Source organism: Seriola aureovittata, chromosome 2, assembly GCF_021018895.1.
Source record: "Seriola aureovittata isolate HTS-2021-v1 ecotype China chromosome 2, ASM2101889v1, whole genome shotgun sequence".
NCBI lineage: Eukaryota > Metazoa > Chordata > Actinopteri > Carangiformes > Carangidae > Seriola > Seriola aureovittata.
In genome coordinates this window covers 8,333,092-8,351,590 of record NC_079365.1, presented here as the reverse complement: position 1 = coordinate 8,351,590, position 18,499 = coordinate 8,333,092, and the positions used below count along the sequence as shown (strand labels likewise).

General features: G+C 40.9%; 1 protein-coding gene across 2 annotated transcripts; it reads left to right on the top strand.

Moving 5' to 3' along the window:
* The first annotated feature begins 1,145 nt into the window (after positions 1–1,145).
* Positions 1,146–18,499, top strand: sfmbt1 (Scm like with four mbt domains 1). Of its 2 annotated transcripts, none has more exons than XM_056395056.1 (21): positions 1,146–1,264; positions 5,282–5,339; positions 5,441–5,535; positions 6,516–6,759; positions 7,703–7,791; positions 8,548–8,800; positions 10,001–10,098; positions 10,254–10,355; positions 10,691–10,850; positions 11,050–11,132; positions 12,087–12,213; positions 12,859–12,972; positions 13,164–13,206; positions 13,313–13,377; positions 13,490–13,629; positions 13,852–13,961; positions 14,388–14,563; positions 15,254–15,432; positions 15,575–15,799; positions 16,265–16,393; positions 16,586–18,499. In XM_056395056.1, exons 2-21 carry the CDS (start codon positions 5,315–5,317, stop codon positions 16,724–16,726), a joined length of 2,598 nt encoding a protein of 865 aa, XP_056251031.1. In that variant the 5' UTR covers positions 1,146–1,264; positions 5,282–5,314; the 3' UTR covers positions 16,727–18,499. The 2 variants fall into 2 exon arrangements, with proteins under 2 accessions (XP_056251031.1, XP_056251021.1); XM_056395046.1 differs by having other exon boundaries at positions 1,148–1,264; positions 13,310–13,377.

Sequence of the window (18,499 nt, the reverse complement as noted above, 5' to 3'; positions counted from 1 at the left end):
AAATACAATGACTGAATGAATTTGGGAGTAAATGCCCCCCCCCCCGATTTATTCATGGCTCTCCGATTGTTTCGACTCTTCATGCAAGATCCGATCGCTTTTTGTAGCCCACATTTATTGTACTGTTTCCACCTCAACGAATACAAAACGCGGATATTTTTTTCTTTTGTTATAATAGGCATCCGAAGGGTTGGTCTATTGTGGAGGATTATGTGAGGCAGCAGCCTATATATGGTCCAAGTGAGCGGCAAAACCTGTTTCAGACAACGGATTAGGCTTGTGTGCCCCTAGAAACGCTTTCCAAAACGAGAAATACACTTATTTCATGAAGAAAGCACATTTATAAAATAACACAGATGGACTTTGAGCATTGCACCCACAGTGTCAACGCATATTTCCAGCAGTTTCTCCCGCCCTGTCCTCCAAAAACCCGACTTGAGCTCCCTGTGCAGCAGAAGTACCGTACCAGCAGTGACACACAGAATTTCCATCCAGTCATTATGATGGGACGCTATGGTGATTTATTTAAAAAGTCGTGGTCCATTCAGCCTTAATGGTGCATAGTGGCGTATTTCATTTACTTAACAAATATTACACTGAAGAGAAATTAAGCAACTCGAGGTCATCTGCAATAACACAATATATGTGCAACTTCATTACTGAACGAATAGCTTTTTCATGGCAAAAAAAACACTCCACTTATCGAAAGTGGGTCGATTATATGTGCAATTAATTCCAGCTCAACCATTAACAAAGTGTTGATACTGCTGGGGATAAAACCCTTTAACGACTGATCAGTTTCCCCCCATGTTTATAAGAATTAATGTAAGTAGAGGTCTGTCTGCTTTTTTTTTTTTTTCTTTTGTTCGTCTTACAGATATTAGTCTTGATTCTGGTTGTGTGATATTTTATTGTGTGTGTGAAGATGGAAGTCAGTGTGATGTAGCCGGGCTCAGAAGCATATAGGCGGCAGAACATGCGCAGTGGCCATTTGTGCCATATTGGAATGAGGTCGTGAACGAGAACTGCGTCAAGCTAGTGAGGCGCTGCTAGAGCGACACCGGAAGTATTGCGGTTTTATCCTCAACACGAAAAGCCCCGCTGTTGCCTCGACGACAGTTGGAACGTCCGCTCTTATAGCCGTTGTATTTTGAAACATCCAACCGGGGCTCCCGGTTTTTATTCGCTATAGCTTAACATTGCTGCCAGCAAGCAGGCGGAGAGGAACGGCATCTAAAAACCGACTTGGAAAAACTACTTAGCGGTAAGAGGCGAATTTTGCGACTAAATATTCACATACTCTGTGTTGTTTGTTACAGATTCCTAACGGTGTTTTGTATTGTGGTGGCGCATTCGCCTTTTTTCCCGTCTCTCAAAAAGATGAGTCGGGTTCGGTCGAGTGTAAGCGCCCTTATTGCTCGTCAGCCTGCTCTTATTGCTCAAGCCGTGACGTTCAGTAACTTGACTCGGACACAGGCGATTTTACCATGTGTCCGATGAGTCCCACACGACCGTTATGCATTTAGGACCGCATGTCTATTTATTAGACAGCAATTTGACCATTCTCTTAATCGCTATGTGTCATGTTCTCCTCAGTGTGAAAGTTAGACCGTCGGCGCTGTAGTGTCTCTGCAAAGCCGTTGCGTTAATGGCCCATCTCTGCTTCTGAATGCTGCGGTTAGTCTGTACAAGCAGTGCAATCTCAAGGTAGTTACACTTCAAGGTTTGTGTGGAAATTCCCAGTGATATGCCCTCGAATAACTCAGTATATTTATAATGTCGAAGTCTTATATAATGAAGGTTGCACGACCTCAGCCGATTTGTATTTCTGCGTAGCCCTCACCAAATGGGCTAAATAAACTCGTTTGTTTATGAAGGCTTTTCGTCTTAGTTTGCTTTTAAGGTCTCTTAAACAGGATGATGCACCGGTTGTCATTTTGTTGTCATATTCCACGTTGACTTATTGCAGCCTATTTTTCTTCTGGCTCTTAACTTCCCTATTGTGCAACTTGAGTGATCCGCTGGCAGCGCTGCTCCAGTTGACGTGCCGCTATGCAATGGCAACCAGCAGCATTTTTGCAACTGAATGGAGCAGTTGAACGAAATAGTGTTGTTATTTATTCGTGCTGTGTGGAAGAAATGTGGGTTTCTTTCAGTGCAGCATCCTGTTTGGTCTCAAGTTGTAGCAGGGCAGGCAGAGCTGGTGGATTACCACTGAGCAGGCCAACTCTTATTTGTTGGGTTTCAGTGCTAATGTCCGTATTAATGCATGTAAAGTTATTTAAATCACCTTGGCAGTTAAACATATCGGAGTACCCGATGGGAACCTCCTCTGTGCTGCACTATAATTTGGTTCTCAGTTCAATTCTATTTGCAGAAGTGACATGGAGTTTAAACCTACAGTCAGCTTTATTTACCAAATGTTGAGGTATCATTTCACCCAAATTACAAAAACAAAGCATATTTTCCCACATACCTTGTGCTATTGACCCTTCCTCCTGATGGCTTTGGTTTTATGGTGCCAAGTGTTCAGACATCCGTAAGTGAAATTTCTGCCCTCACTTGAATACAATGGAGAAAAATAACATTTTGTTTGTACAGTGGTTGAAATGTTACATTTGAAAAATTCTACAGCAGCAGAAACAATGTCCATGTAAATCTTGCTGCTCAGCAGACTTCACTGTGAACAGTTGTCATTGGAACTACTTTCTACTGAATAAATAGTTCCTATGAAACAACAACATCTGTTGATTATTTAGAGTTCCTCCTCCGTTGCGTTGTGGCAAAGGCAGAAATGTCAACGATTGATAACTCAAAATCTGGAACCATCAAACCAAAGCTACACAGTATAGCTCAATAAGAAGTTACACTGGTACAGGTAAGTGAGAAAGTATGGTTTGGTAAGGTGGTTGCACCTTCTCTTTAAGCTATTTAGTGTTACAAATTCACATCACACTTCGTGGTAACAGTTGAAATGATATCAATAAAGACAAATACGTCCTTTTCTGAAAACAGGTTTTGCATATATTAGAGTGTGGACACTAACTGGACGACATACTGATTTTCTGCTACATTACTGCTTGTAATGTAAAGTCATCTACTGGTGATCAGCAGAGAGCCATTAAATAGTGTTAGGGGAAATGTTTCAGTAGATAATTTTATTGAAAGCTGACTTTGATTTTATTTCATGTTAAAATGTGTGTGAATGTATATTTTATTTGACTGCATTTCCTGCCCAGGGACCACAGGGGTTCAGGAAGGCTTGTTTAGAAATGCTCAATCGCATACTAAGTGCTGATGAGAATATGATTCAGTTAGTGCTTGTATAGAGGGTGCAGCGTGGATCTCAGTTCTTTGTGAGTGCTTATATATGTGTGTGTCTGTGTGTTTGTGTGGGAGTGTGCACATTTAGCCCTTTCTCTTTCAGGTTCAGTCAGAGTCTCGGGTGGTGCAGAAAGATTCAGGCAGACTGCTGATAGCTGTGGTCCATACATACCACTTACTTTAGGCTATATGAAAGAGGGGAAGTCGCTTTTCTTCCTGTGTTGTTCTACGAAGTTAAGTGCTGCAGAAACCTACAGCATCGACAGTCAAATAAGTCAGAGCAAACCTTGAAAGCTTTTTTTTTTTTTAGTTCTTTTGATAGTTGTCAGAAATTTTGCAATCAGTGTGTCACTAAGAGGCATTACTCAAACACAGACACTATTTTATGCTTTTTGAAAAGGACTGATTCACTTTCATTTTGTTTAAATTGCATCAAAAATGTTCACAAACAGAAAGACCACAGAATTGATTGTAGAAGAAGGTCCCAGGAATTTAGAGGTTGAAATATCACAAATAGAAACAGAATCGACTTTACCTTGAATACATAAATGGTCTAATATGTAGAAATTTTGGCATCAGGTGTTGGAATATAGCTTCTTAACTTTAGCTCTTTTTTTTTTTTTCCTTCACTCTTATGCTAGGAGTGTGACCCCAGGGACAATGAGGCCCTCTGGTGTGTGTATGTATGTGTTGGAGGGAGGGGGAGAAAGACAGAGGGAGTCTGGGGCAGGGTCGAGGGGTGAAAGGCGGTGCTGATCCCAACAGAGCACGAGGGTCGCGGTGGCAGTCCGGTGGTCGGGAGGGGGTGGATTCTGATGGCGGCCCTCGTTTTAATAGAGACATCAAGACATGACAAAGACGAGCCTGACAGGCCAGCTGAATGGAGCTGCCGTGACAGAGCAGCTATCTTCAGCATCCCATACACCGCTCTCTTCACTGTTGTCACGCCCAGCACTCCCTTCTCCCTCATTCATGCCATCTCTCTTTTTGCATTAACTTATTGCATCAGCTTTCCACAATGCTGCCGGTCAGTTTGATGTGTCAGAGTTTGATGTGTGCGTCCACATTCATGTCAAGGCGCTGTTTGAATCTTTACATCGGGGCAGGAAAAGGTATTGGATTACGGTTTTTAAATAAGCCCTAATGAGTTTCACAAGTAGACGTGAGGCTGGACGAGATTAGCATACTTTAATATATTTCCCGATCACATCTGGTGTGTTACTTAGGTGGTAGCCTGTGCTGCCCTAATGAATGGCAAATATGCAGCACGTTATTTGTGATTTTATTCACCACTTCTCCGGGTTTGTATTGACTGAGGCCAGGGCCAGACAGAAGCGCCTGAATATTGATGGTGTAACTTAACCAAAGATTTGGTATCTGAACAGCTCAATTATCTAGACAGTCATTGATTTTAGAATGACTGAGGAATTCAAACAAATGCAAATTCTTGTCATTTTGGCCTTGAAGCAGGGTTTTCAAGTTACAGCTGTTGGATTTTGTCATTCTTGAGTCGAGGGCTTGCCTTAAGGTTGTTGTTTCTCCTACTAGTTAGAGTCATGAATGATGGTATATAAATTACTTTTAATTTGGACTTGTATTTTAGTTATCTCTAGCGACACACTTTTTGCTGATAGATGTCGTGTATCTTGAGTGGTGTAATTTAGGTATGATAGTCAGCTAGACTAAGTCTTGACCGTGATTTCCAGTTCTTTGTGTAACTTCTTGCTGATACAGTTTGGCTTGTGAAGTGCTGAGCGGGTTGTTACAAGCCAGCGGTATCACCTGTCTCATTAATCTTATAGTTTTTGAGGTTATTGATAAAAATAACTGTGAATAGGGTGGCTCAGTGCAATAGTTTAATTTCCATGTTTTCGTCTCTGTGTCACCACAGTTTTGGACCAGTGCTCATTCATTTACTCTCACAGGATAATAATAATCCTCCTCTGTTCCTCCTCAGAGCGTCTTGTCTTGGCCTTGAGGGGGCACCAGCATGAGTCAGGAGTCACTGGAGTCTGGTAAGAACTACTCTGTGAACAGCTGCGTGAAATGAGTAAGATAAAATGTTGGAAAGCAGTTTGGAAAGGAGCAATGTTTTGTGTGTGTGTGTGTGTTCCAGATGGAGACTCTGCTCAGGATGTGTGTGACTTCAACTGGGATGACTACCTGGAGGAGACTGGAACCGTATCTGTGCCCCATCACGCCTTCAAACATGTGGGTGCTGACATCCTAGCAACCCAGCTTACACACATCTCTGGATAAGCTTGTACCAGCTACTCATAATCTATTACTTAGCTTCTGTGTAAATTGATTACTGAGATTAAAGTAAATGGTAGTTAGTTTCGAACGATGAATTAAATCTGAACCATGACTCACATGCATAGAATGTGTCAGCGGGTCAAGCCCTTAGTAATGTGTAAAGTGGTTCCTAAGAAACACCTTCAGCAGCATCCGATCACAAAGCAAGTCACAGCATAAACACACAAGTCACTGTAGCATTACCAGTTGTAACAAAGCAGGTGAAGGTGCTATATACTGTGAAAATATCCAAAAAGAGAAACTTTATTGACAATGCAACACCAAGCGGTCAGCCAGCTAGAAAGCTACAAAACAGAAAAATGTCAAACACTGCACAATCATTGGTTGTTAGGAAGTCAATATATCATTGCACAGCCTTCTCAAGGACAGTAATATTAAAGGCGAGTGGGTAAGGTTAATTTTTCTGAAATACCAAAAGTTTTTAGTCAGAATTTGAATGTCTGTTCAGCTCATTTCAGTGGTAATTTTTACCAAGCTACAGTAGTAGGCAGCAATCCATTTCCTGTAGTTGGCCTGGCCCTGCGTCACTCAAAAAAACAGTCAGCCAATCAGAAGAGGGCTCATAGACAGACACAAAATGTCCTGATGTTGTTCAAGCTCCAAACAGAAGTGTTAGAGAAGAGATGTAACTATATCAATCACAACTTCAGATATAACTCTGGAAAAATGTAAGTTTGCATAATACTTATGCAAACTGGCAGATTGGTTTGATTGGAATAAAAGTCATTATTAGCATAGAACAAAAGTAGTTTCTTTTATTTTTGCACTTTTGTTGGTGGGTTTTTTTTTGTGTGTAAAACTGAAATTGGTTTAAATGTAACTTTTCAATAAAATGAATGACTTCATGTTTCTCTATTCTTCTGTATCTTTCTCAGGTGGACCAGGGTCTACAGACCGGACTGACTCCAGGCATGAAGCTGGAGGTGTGTGTGCGCTCAGAGGCCGACAGCCCTTACTGGGTGGCCAACATCATAACTACATGCGGCCAGCTGCTGCTGCTACGCTATGAGGGATACCAGGATGACCGGCGTGCCGATTTCTGGTGTGACATCATGACGGCAGACCTCCACCCGCTGGGCTGGAGCCGCCAGCAGGGCAAGACCATGAGGGCCCCTGAGGGTGAGGCATGGCTGCGGTTGGCAGGGTCTGTTTTTTGTTGTGAAAGGTATTGTTTAAACTGTAATCCACCTATGGACACTCAAAGGTTGTAGAGTTGAGTGATTACATTAAAAGTGGCTGATATGCAGGGGATCAACAAACATCTGCGATGAAATGTTGCTCTGGTGCCAAATATTATATATATATATATATTATATATATATATTTAATTTTGTGCATTTGACAAATTGCAGATGTGAAGTTTATACATATTTCTGTAGATATTTTTGCTTTAGGATTTTTTGTCTTTTTTCTGAGTGCTTGGGGGACAGATGAGCAGTGGAGAAGTCACATGGTTTTTCATACCATGCACATGTTGTCAAAATGCTGTTCGATGGTGGAACACAGCTAAGTAATTGCACTTTTGTTCAGCATAAGGAGGAGTAATGAATATGTCTGTTCTCCCGATACAAAGCTGCCATAGCTGCTCACAGGTGAAAAAGCTTGTATTTTGCTTCTGATGTTTTGATTTTCATGGCTGGAAAATGGGCAAGAGCTTCACAGTTTTTGATGTTAAGTGCTGTAGCAATTTTAGTGTTTTTATTATGTAAATCGTTAATTTACGCTGCCCTATATTAACACTTTATAACTAGATATGTTAACTTGTTGAAACAGAGAAATATTATGAAATGAAATGCCAGGTCAGCCAAAATAAATCTTCCTTGTTCAGAATATGGTCGCTGACAATTAGATAACACAGATGCACATTGTTCACAGTATGAAGGTCCTATGATGGGATCATCTGTTGTGTATGATGACTTTCTGTGGTTTTTCTTATTTATTAGCTGATGCTGTGATTCAAGGTGGCTGAGTGAGAAAGGTCAGAGTGTTGTGTGTGTGATCCTGAGCCCACCTGGTTGTTTGGTGAATAAACTAAACACTGTATGCATATGATCCACCTCAGGTGTGCGTGAGAAGCACCAGGACTGGGAAGCTCTGCTGGAAAAGGCCCTGGCGGAGGAGTGCAGCGTGCCTGCCAACCTGCTGGAATTGGTAAGGCATAGGAACGGAGCAGCTATCCTTTCTTAAGAGTACAATCGCACCCAGGGTGCGGCATTAGCTTTTGTCTGTCTCTGTCTGAGCCACAAACAGTCTGCTCTATCTGTACTGATATGATTAATCTGACAACACATAATGCTGTAAATAAAACAGTTGAGGTTGTTACAATGAAGTCAGACTTTCACCATTATTTTTTAAGTGGGGAGGCATGTTTGGTAAATACAGCTGACATAAGAAAAACACCAAGTTGACAGTTTTTACCCTCAGGTGATCAGATTCGTGATTCTGCAGTCTCTACACACACACGCACACTGTACAGCTGTCATGTCTTGTTTTACTGTTGTTTGCTATGTCTTTTAGACTTAAATCTCCAAGCATGTAGAGTGTTTGTAATTCCCATTTTGAAATGGCAAAAAGACAGGGCAAAAACTTCACACTTAAAACGTCCATTGGAATAAATGTGAACTTTAACTGAGTACGATTTTATCTCTTATGAGGTCTGGCATGCATACCCAGCCTGAAGTCTACAAAACCCAAGGCTCTGAGCTTTTGTTTACAGCACCATGGCTGTGCTGCTGAAAGCAAATTCGCTTTAGGAACAGCCTGTGAAATTCTTTAGAGCCATTAGTTTGCTTTCAGTGACCGTGCTTCAGTTCTGCCACTTAGTCATGCAGTGCATTCTCTCCCAGTACAAATTTGTCGCCTTGCTTAGGTGTGTGTTCATTTGGGTTTGTCCCCCCACCCCCACAGCCTCAACGTGGTAGAGACCCAGTGGAGCTCCTGTGTGCAGGCTGCTATGTGGAGCTCCAGGACAGTGCAGACTCGGAGCTGGCCTGGGCTGCTGAGGTGGAGGAGAATGTTGGAGGGCGACTGAAGCTGCGTCTCGTAGGCACCGAGGGCCTCCCAGACACACCCGCAACTGTCTGGCTCTTTTACCTCCACCCACGCCTCCACCCTCCCGGCTGGGCCAAAGAGCACGGCTGTACCCTCAGGCCTCCCTCAGGTCAGTGGCACTGACACGGGTCAGATGATATAATTAGAAACAAAAGGAAGAAAGGGAAAATTATGTCTAGATCTTTACTGCCAAAGGAGGCACGAGTAATAGTTGGAAGGATACAAGACAAATTCACATTGCAATCATGGACAGGTTACATGTCCAATTATATAGTATAACTATATAAATGGACATGTGTGGACCCCATTATAACTTCTTACACTGTGTAATTTATGTAGAGTCATGTCTGATGTTTTATTACTAATTATTGAGAAAATCATAGAATGTCATGTTTACTCCTACTTGCTACTCAGATCTGTAATTTTATTGTATGTATTCACAGTATGTGAGGTATAGTAACATTTTTCAATACTTTGACAAGTGCACAGTGAGAAAATACAAGACACTGATATTCAAAACGTAATGGTATCCCACTAGACCTTGAAATTGATTTTCCATGCAGGATTAGATAGATCATTGTTTTCAGGGCCACGATCTGCTAATACTCTTCAAGTGAATAAAGTTTGTTAATATGCAAGATGTAAGAAGCACTGCAGGCTGTATCTCTTTCCTGACACAGCTGATCCACCTTCTGGTACCACTGCAGCTAAAACCTTGTTGATATTTAATTCCAGGCTTTTATATTGTTAAAATGGTGGGGTGTTTTTCTATACCTGATACCCTGCTTTTGCAAGTTAATAACCAGATGTAGTGAGCAGTAAAAGTGATTTGAAAGAAATCATAATGTTAAAGGTAGACCTTCAGGTGAGCCATTTTATATTGCGTTTCCTCATAGCATAAAATAGTGGGGGAAATATTATGCATTTTTATATCCAACAAAAGGTAACAACTGAAGTTCAGCCTTATTAATTCTGCATGTCATCTTGTTTATAAGGCCGCCAGGAACCTAGTGCCCTGTGATAAGAAGTTTGTGTGTTTTGTGGTTGTGAAATTGTGGAGGATTTAGTTTTTTGCTTGTTTAATTAATTGTGGGGTCCTTAGAGGGGTGGAGGGATAGATAAGAACAAGCTGACATGCAGATATAAACTCAGACATTCGGGTATAATTCAGAAAGTTCGCAAAGTAAAATTCAGATGGATGTTCTACCGTTTTTATTTAAATATGTAATTGATAATTAAATGATGCTGCAGTCACCAGGAAATCAGGTTTTGCTCTTCAGCAGCTGATTTGTGTGTTTGCTTGTGTCAGATCTGTTGGCACTGCGGAAAGAGGAAGAGTGGGAGGAGGTGAAACAGAGGATCAGTGACCTGCCTCAGGATGAAGCTCTGACTGCCGAGTTCAGTAAGGTACTGCAAACCACGCTCTTATTTGTCCCTCCTGACGCACACAACTTTGTTTATTTGGTCGTTAAGATTTGATAATTAGGCATAAAGCAAGAGTTGTGACCTTCTCCTCCTCCTTCAAAATGACTGTGTTTGTATGTGTGTGCTGTTTGTCTCAGGATCAGCCTACCATCGCTGCTCATTGTTTCAAGGAAGGGATGAAACTGGAGGCTGTTGACCCTGCTGCTCCTATTTCCATCAGGCCTGCCACTGTCACCAAGGTAACAGACTTTCCTATCAAATCTGTCTCTGCTATGCTGCAATGTTAATCTCCTGTTCGCTATTTATTGCCCTTAAATTTTTATCCTTTCCATCATCGTAGTTAGTAGTAGTTGTTGTTGTAGTTAAGAAATTATTCCCCAACATGCCTCAGCATGGCTGAAATGCTATTGGTTGAAATTCAGAATTTAGCTATTTAAGACTTGTCCCAACAGATCTCCTTGACTTTGCAATCAGCTGGACACAGTCTGTTGTGTGACTCAGAGAAACAAAACAGATGGCGATGTCAATTAAAAATGTCTGGAAGTGTCCCAAATTGACCTCGTCTCTTTTTCAGGTGTTCGATGAGCAATACTTCCGAGTGACGATGGACGACCTTTGTGGTATTGAGGAGTCAGAGGCTGCAGGGCGGTCCTTCCTGTGTCACAGAGACAGTCCAGGGATCTTCCCTGCTCAGTGGAGCCTCAAAAATGGGCTCCCTCTCAACCCCCCACCAGGTCTGCTTCGACAAAAGTTGTCTCTTGATAACCACTTATTTTTATCAATTATCTGTGATATCAGAAAGTAAGGAATGACGGTGATCAGATCACTCAGGCTGCCTCTCTCTTCTTGACTTTATTTGGTTCCTTTATTTGCCCTTGCTTATCTCTTTCTGTCTGATCTTTCTTCCTCCTTTCTTTATTTCATGACGTGCAGGATACCAGGGTCCAGACTTTGACTGGGCAGATTATCTGAAACAGTGTGAGGCTGAGGCTGCTCCTCAGCACTGCTTCCCAACTGTAAGTCAACCTGCGTTTTAACCATTTCACAACAAGTTGTGCTCAGGCTTTAGTATGAAAAACGTCATCATGTGCCCAACAATACAGAATCAGATCCTGGTTAGACTCCTATTTGTAACATGAGCTGTACAGTGAAGAAAAGCTATAGTGCATTTTGTGTTCTCCACTCGTCATTGTCAAGATGACAATTAAATGTGGGTTTCTTTTGTACATTAATATTATTATATGATAATGTATATATATTCACACAACAGTAATATACTGCTGTTGTGTGAAAGCTGCAGTGCATGTTCCAAAAATGAATTAAATTTTTAATCACTTTTAATAATCTATCATAACTAAAATCTTGTTACTTGGATTGCAAGTAAAAAATACAAATAATTTTTTTAACAAAAACAAAAATAAATCTGCCTGTATGTGATATAATTCCAAAAAAGAGACGGAAAATCACATTTTTCCTCTAAAAGAACTGCAGCAGCCTTTAATTTTTTATGTCTACCATGTGCTGTTTCTTGTGTACACAGCTTGGCACATGCACATTGCAAATCACCAGGTTTGCTGCAGCAAGAGTTCAGGGCTGATCAGCATCATGTTGGGAAACACAGGTTGAGCACAGCTCAGTTCAATGCTCTAAGTCATAGTTTTTCTACAGCAGATTTGTTCTTTTTGCAACCTTGAAGCTTTATACAAGGAGAAAATATATGTTATATACTGCAATCAAAACATAGGAAGTGAGACTGCTTATTTGAATGACAGATAGATCAAATGCTTGTGACGAGATCATGTTTCTGCAGGGTGATGGTTTGTAAAGAGCTGGCCCACTGTGACTTTTCTCCCCTTTATCAGAGAGCAAATATGTGGCGATTTCATAGTGGATCAAAATCACAGAACACACAAATATCCACTGCTGTGAAATAGCTCTCAGGTTTTTTCCCTTCTCTGTTTACCTGCCAGGAGCAGTGTGACCACATCTTCAAAGAGGCCATGAAACTGGAGGCTGTCAACCCGTTGTCACCTGAGAACATTCATGTGGCAACAGTCACCAGGGTCAAAGGGCAATACATTTGGCTCAGCCTAGAAGGTGAGATGAGACACTGAAAGAATGTGCTTATTTTAGTAGATTAAAATAGATAAAAATTAACACTTATAACTTCTGTGCAGTCCAATAGCACATTTCTGACAATGACATGTAGAGCATTAACCCATGTGGATCTAATCTAGTTGAGCAGATGATTTTCTCTCAATGGGGAAGACAGGAATGTTAGAAACAGTGATTATTGATCAGGTATGACTGACAATTGCATCTCCCTGGCAAAACACATTTCTTACACTTATAAGCTGATAAAGAAAATTGTTTTTTGGGGCGTTGAAAGTGTTGAAAACATTTTGGAAATATCACTGTAAAATTGATGTTCAAATTAATGTTTGCATGTGGAATTTGGTGTTTTGTCACAGGTAATCTTGCAAATAGAAGCAAATAATTTGAAAAGTTAATTTTTTCCCTTATTACAAGACATTTTGATGTCTTAATGTCTCCATTTAAAATATCATGTGCGTGTGTGTATATATTCTTGCATTCATATATGGAGAAATGATGCCACTTCTACTGGCTCTAGCTGAATTTTTGTCATCCACACCAGTAAGAATGTAGTCCGTGCCATTTCTACCGCTGCTCACTGTGTATCAAATGGGATTTCCTACAAGCTCTGTGTGTGTGTTTTTGTAGGACTAAAGCAGCCGATGCCTGAGCTGATAGTTCATGTGGACTCCCTTGACATCTTCCCTGTCAGCTGGTGTGAGACAAATGGCTATCCACTCATCTATCCCATCAAGCCTTCAGGTATACGTGTGGAATTAGTCACCATAGTGGACTCTCGTGGTCTTCACACATCTGCCATAACAAGACTGTTACTAATGCTGCAATAAACATAATGCAGTTGTTTTGCAGGGTTAGAGTTACCCTGACCACCATATTAGTGACATACTGTAATAGTGTGACTGGGCACTCATGAATCCTTCCTTGTTTTTCAGTTGAGAAAGAGAGGAAGATCGCAGTGGTGCAGCCAGAGAAACAGTGAGTACAAGATGCAGGGTGGGGGCATTGACTGGTTTATTGGTTTGAATGGAGGGAGTCCAACCACCTTTCAACATCTAACTCAGTTTTCATCTCTTCACAGCAGAGCTCCACCGAAGTCTTCGTCACCCGACACTGTCAAGCAGCAGATGGGCAACCACTCAGAAACAGGTGAGTGGTATGACTCAGGTCTCAGTGGAGGATCCCAGACTGTGATATATTATATCTACTGACTGTGTGTGGTTGTTCCATCATTTGTATCTCATTTTGCATCCACGTGCAGGACAGGGGAACGGGAAATACTGCTGTCCCAAGATCTACTTTAACCACCGCTGTTTCTCAGGACCTTATCTTAACAAGGGACGCATCGCTGAGCTACCTCAGTTCATCGGCCCTGGAAACTGCGTCCTCGTGCTCAAAGAGGTGAAAAAAGATAATTTAGCTCTTTACTGCAATGTAGAGACCAGTAACGGCTGCCGATCTACTGCAGTTTAATTTTTTTGGATCAATGTCTGCTCTCAAAATGTATATGGTGGGTTTTTGACATTAAAATGCTACACATAACATCATTAAAAAAACAGACCTAACCCTCCAACTTGTAGACAACCTATAAGTGTTGCATTTCTATGCATGTCTTGTATCAAGGTATTGACTCTGCTGATAAACTCGGCATACAAGCCCAGCCGTGTGCTGAGAGAGCTGCAGTTGGACCAGGAGAGCCGCTGGCAAGGCCATGGAGAGACACTCAAAGCCAAGTGAGTTGAAAAGCCACTTAATCCTCAAATCAGAATTCTCCGCTCTTTAGAAAACCTGCAGGAATATCACAAGTGTTCACAGCCTGCCTATATTAGGGCACATGATGGATTAAAAATGTACTTAAATACACAAATGTGAATAAATATCTGGACACTGGAACCTGGATGCTGATACTACATTAAAGCAGTCATTTAGCTGACACCATGTGGGTTACTTCTAAGAGAGAGCTTGTTGGTTTTAACAACCTTGTTTAATCAAACACGAACATATTAGGAGCTTAAATGAGTGGGAATTCATTCAGATACATTTTTACCTTTTTTGTTTTTGAAGGCCTGCCCATGATTTTTAACCTACTATTTTCTGGAAATATGAAAGACTTATCACAGTTGGTTCACTGTTCAACATTGCTTTTCTTCAAATATCAGGTACAAGGGAAAGAGTTACCGGGCCACTGTGGAAATCGTCCGCACTGCAGACCGTGTGGCAGACTTCTGCAGGAAAACCTGCATCAAGCTAGAGTGCTGCCCGAACCTGTTTGGACCTCGCATGGTTCTGGAGCGCTGCTCAGAGAACTGCTCTGTCCTCACCAAGACCAAATACAGTAGGTGGTTTACACAAGTAAAGATAGATTGTTGAGCCTGTAAATGATTTATCAGATTATCAGTGAAGACAGTGAACATAACAGCTGATGACTGACTATTAGGGGGTTAGAAGTATGAATACTTGCTTGTCAGTTGTCACCTTAATTATGAACATTATTCAGACTTACTCTCAATCAACACAAAAGCTCTTTTTTCTTGTTCAGAAACATTCAGCTCTTTTCAGTTGTGTTAATCATGAATAGAAAAATGATCAATGGGCGCATAAATGTTGAACAGAAATTCGGTGAAGCAGAGGGACAGAATTTGTCATTTAGAAATTGAAATAAACGTCCACAAGCAGTGAATAAGCAGATGTGTGTGTCAGTGTTGGCATCTTTCCTCTTTTTGCCACCACAAAAGTCTCAGATGTGTTGATGTTTACTGCAGCTGCACCACAGTTGGGGTTAAGAAACTGATGCAATTTGATAGCAACAACACAAATGACTACTGTTTCTCTTTTGTCTCTTATGTTTTCATATCAACCCAGACAGCACACACTCTCCATAGAGAATAGGTGTATTAAAGAATACACATATTGAACTCAGATTGATCGATTCATTTGAGCCCACTACAAAATTCCTGTCTCAATAATATGTTAAAACCCTTCCCATGTAAGATGCAACACAATAAGCCTGTTGTCTTCTCTGCAGCATATTACTATGGTAAGAAGAAGAGTAAACGCGTTGGCCGTCCACCCGGGGGCCACTCCAACCTAGAGGGTGGAGTGAAGAGAAGAGGGAGGAGGAGGAAGAGGAGGAAGCAGCTCTTTGTCCATAAGAAGAGACGCTCTTCAGCCTCCGTGGACAACACACCTGCTGGGTCTCCACAGGTAAGACACATACATATGTTCTTCGTTAAGCATCACATCACAGGGTACATAAGTCATCATTGTTAAACTAACATTGTTCCCTTTTGGTTTTTACTTTAATCTGCGCTAATACATTTTTTTTGTCCTTATCTTTGGCTTGCAGGGCAGTGGAGAGGAAGAGGATTTAGATGAAGATGACTCTCTGAGTGAAGACTCTGGCTCAGAGCTGCAGGATGATCTCCAGGATGATTCCGAACAATCTGTTGGGAAGTCTCAGCCCACCACGCCAACACCCTCGCCACCAGCAACACCCAGGCCCACACGCAGACGCCGGAAACCCCGTTCACCCTCTTTCTCTGATGATGAGAACCGCCCTCCCTCACCAAAGGTAAGGAAAGTTAATGAAGAAAAAAATCCCTTTCATCATTTAAAAATATTTATCTTCTGGTCTTTTTTATAGCTATTCTTCCAAACACTATACTTGTAATGAATACTTCAAAAATTCCTGTTAGCAATAAATCAGTTTTTGCACTATGCCCCACTAAATATAACTCCTTGCTCAATAACATTTTGAATGATCTTTCCACAACATACTCTATCTCATTGTCCTGCTTCAAGGAAACAAAATGCTCTGTAACTGCTGTTTCACTGTGACCTGGACTCTTGGCTCTAAATGGCTTATATGCAAATCAACAAGACTCAAACGGCCAGTACTTCTTTTATGAAAGGTTTCGGTCGGAAAGCCCTCTTCTCAGAATCAGTTGTAATAGTTGAAATAAGCTGTGAGCCTTTCCACTTCGGCTGGGAGATCTCCGAGTCTCTGTTTGACTCACCCCGTCTTGTGTGTTTATAGACCTCAAAGACTGAGCCTCCTCAGAAGTTGTGTTTGGACACCAGCCCCCTGGAGTGGAGCGTTACAGATGTGGTTCGCTTCATCAGGACCACTGACTGTGCACCTCTTGCAAGGATTTTCTTGGATCAGGTGAGAAATGTTCACAGACTTAATGGCCACTCAAGATGAGAGCTCACGCCACTCGACTGCAATAAGTGCAATTACTCACTTGTATTGTATCCACGGTCACACATCAAAACATTTTACCAGCTGAAGAAAGTTGAGCTAAAAACAAACCATATATAGAAAATGCATTTCCTATAAACTTATATGTGTTTGTAGGAGATTGACGGACAGGCGCTGCTGCTGCTGAACCTCCCAACAGTGCAGGAGTGCATGGACCTGAAGCTGGGACCGGCCATTAAGCTGTGCCACCACATCGAGAGGGTCAAGCTGGCATTTTATCAACAGTTTGCTACGTAGCTGATGGGGAATGAAGTTTGGACATGACTACATCCTGTTCTGTGTATTAATCCTGTGAAAACACTGTATTTTCCCATTTTGACTTTTCTTACACTGGACATCCTTTAGAATCCTACATATACCACATTGTGTCAGCCAAGCATGGACATAAGAGGGATGAAGAAACAATTTCCTGGGCCTTGACAAAAAAAAAAAAAACAAACAAAAAAAACAGCAAAGAAGAAGCGATGCATTGGTTGAGAAACAATTTAGGTGCTGTTTAGGAAAGCATAGCACAGAGAGGACTGAAAGAGAAGAATTCAAGGCACTCCTATGCCATAAATAAATGTAAGAGCCTTAATTGAATCCAGCTAATTTTTCATTAATATAATCCATCATCATGGATATGCTTTTAAGCATGTAAGTTGGTTACGAGGCATGTTTTAATAAGGCCCTTTTTACTTATTTTTAAATGTAATTGTATCTTCTGAGTGCCTTGGATTCGCCTCTTTTATTTCCTCTTTCTGTATGACAAAGAGTGACTTAGTGCGAGTGCTACATCTCCATTGGTCTATTGTATCCATTCATGACCTCCAGCCTGCCTTGCTGTCTCTACTAGGCAGCACTGAATTGTGGCTTTCACTTGTCACACTATGGCCCAGAATATTTGGTATCTGCTAGTCAACATCTGCTGTTGTCTGCTGGAGTCAGAAATGAGGTGATTCTGGTGATTTCACACTGAAGTCTAATTTTACTGAAAAGATAAGTTCAACTTTTTTAGTGCTGGTGAGGGTACACACAGGATACGACAGCCCACTTACATTGAAGCACTTAAAACCAAATCTTGTTTTTCACAAAATCTGTTAAACTGCAAAAGCTCCAACCTGCATCCTGAAGCACTGGGATCCTTATGGTTTCTAGTTTCAAGAAATCATTTGGCCTTTCAATTAAAAAAAAGACAAAATTGTTTGTATACAGATGAAACTACAAGGTACATACAAGTAATACAGTTTGCAAGTTTCTCAAAAGCCAGAGATAAAATTAAAGTACATGAACTGATTATAGTGGATTTCAAAGAAAAGTCAGTAGGCAAGACAAGAAATTTGATTTTAGTGTGAACACTGGACACATACAGCACTGACACATCTGCATAAAGGGTCCTTTATCTCAAGAGATTAAATTGCTTTCTTGTTCAAGCCTCTATAAAAAGACCAGTTTACAGTTCAAGGATTCTGTAATGCAAGCACAAGCAAAACCATGTACTGTTAGGTGGTATGCAAATATGACAGTGCATGTTTGTATATATTGTATATACTCAAATATCTTCTAGTGCAACAGGGTGATTAGAAAGAAAATCTATTGAGCAAATAACGTTCTGCATAAGGAATGAGCTAATGCCCTAAATATACAGTATATTTGCACAGAATAAACCTGAACCGTCTCAAATGGGGAGTATGGTTAAAACAAATTCATGAGTCATATGAGCCATTTCATATCATTGAAAAGTCGTTTTTTTTTAAAAAATCAAATTAACTTAATAAAACGGGCGGTTTTAAAGCAAGAAGATACTCTTAAAAATGCTTTTGTAAATCAGTTCCTATTTTTACTTGTTCCTGTAGTGCGAATTATTGTAATGTGCTTTATTTTGTGTGAGAAAAACCTCTGTGGATTCTTTGTTTACTCATTTGCTTGTAGTTACATCAGTACTTAAAGCAATGGAACATATTTTTATCTCATGTTTAAAGATTAATACTATTTAAAGAGAACACTGCAATAAAAACGGCGAACAACGGA

Coding starts and splice junctions, on each gene's coding strand:
- sfmbt1 (XM_056395046.1), top strand. CDS start 5,315: ATGAGTCAGGAGTCACTGGAGTCTG. Junction 5,536..6,515: donor CCCATCACGCCTTCAAACAT/GTGGGTGCTGAC, acceptor TATCTTTCTCAG/GTGGACCAGGGTCTACAGAC. Junction 15,800..16,264: donor ACCGCCCTCCCTCACCAAAG/GTAAGGAAAGTT, acceptor GTGTGTTTATAG/ACCTCAAAGACTGAGCCTCC.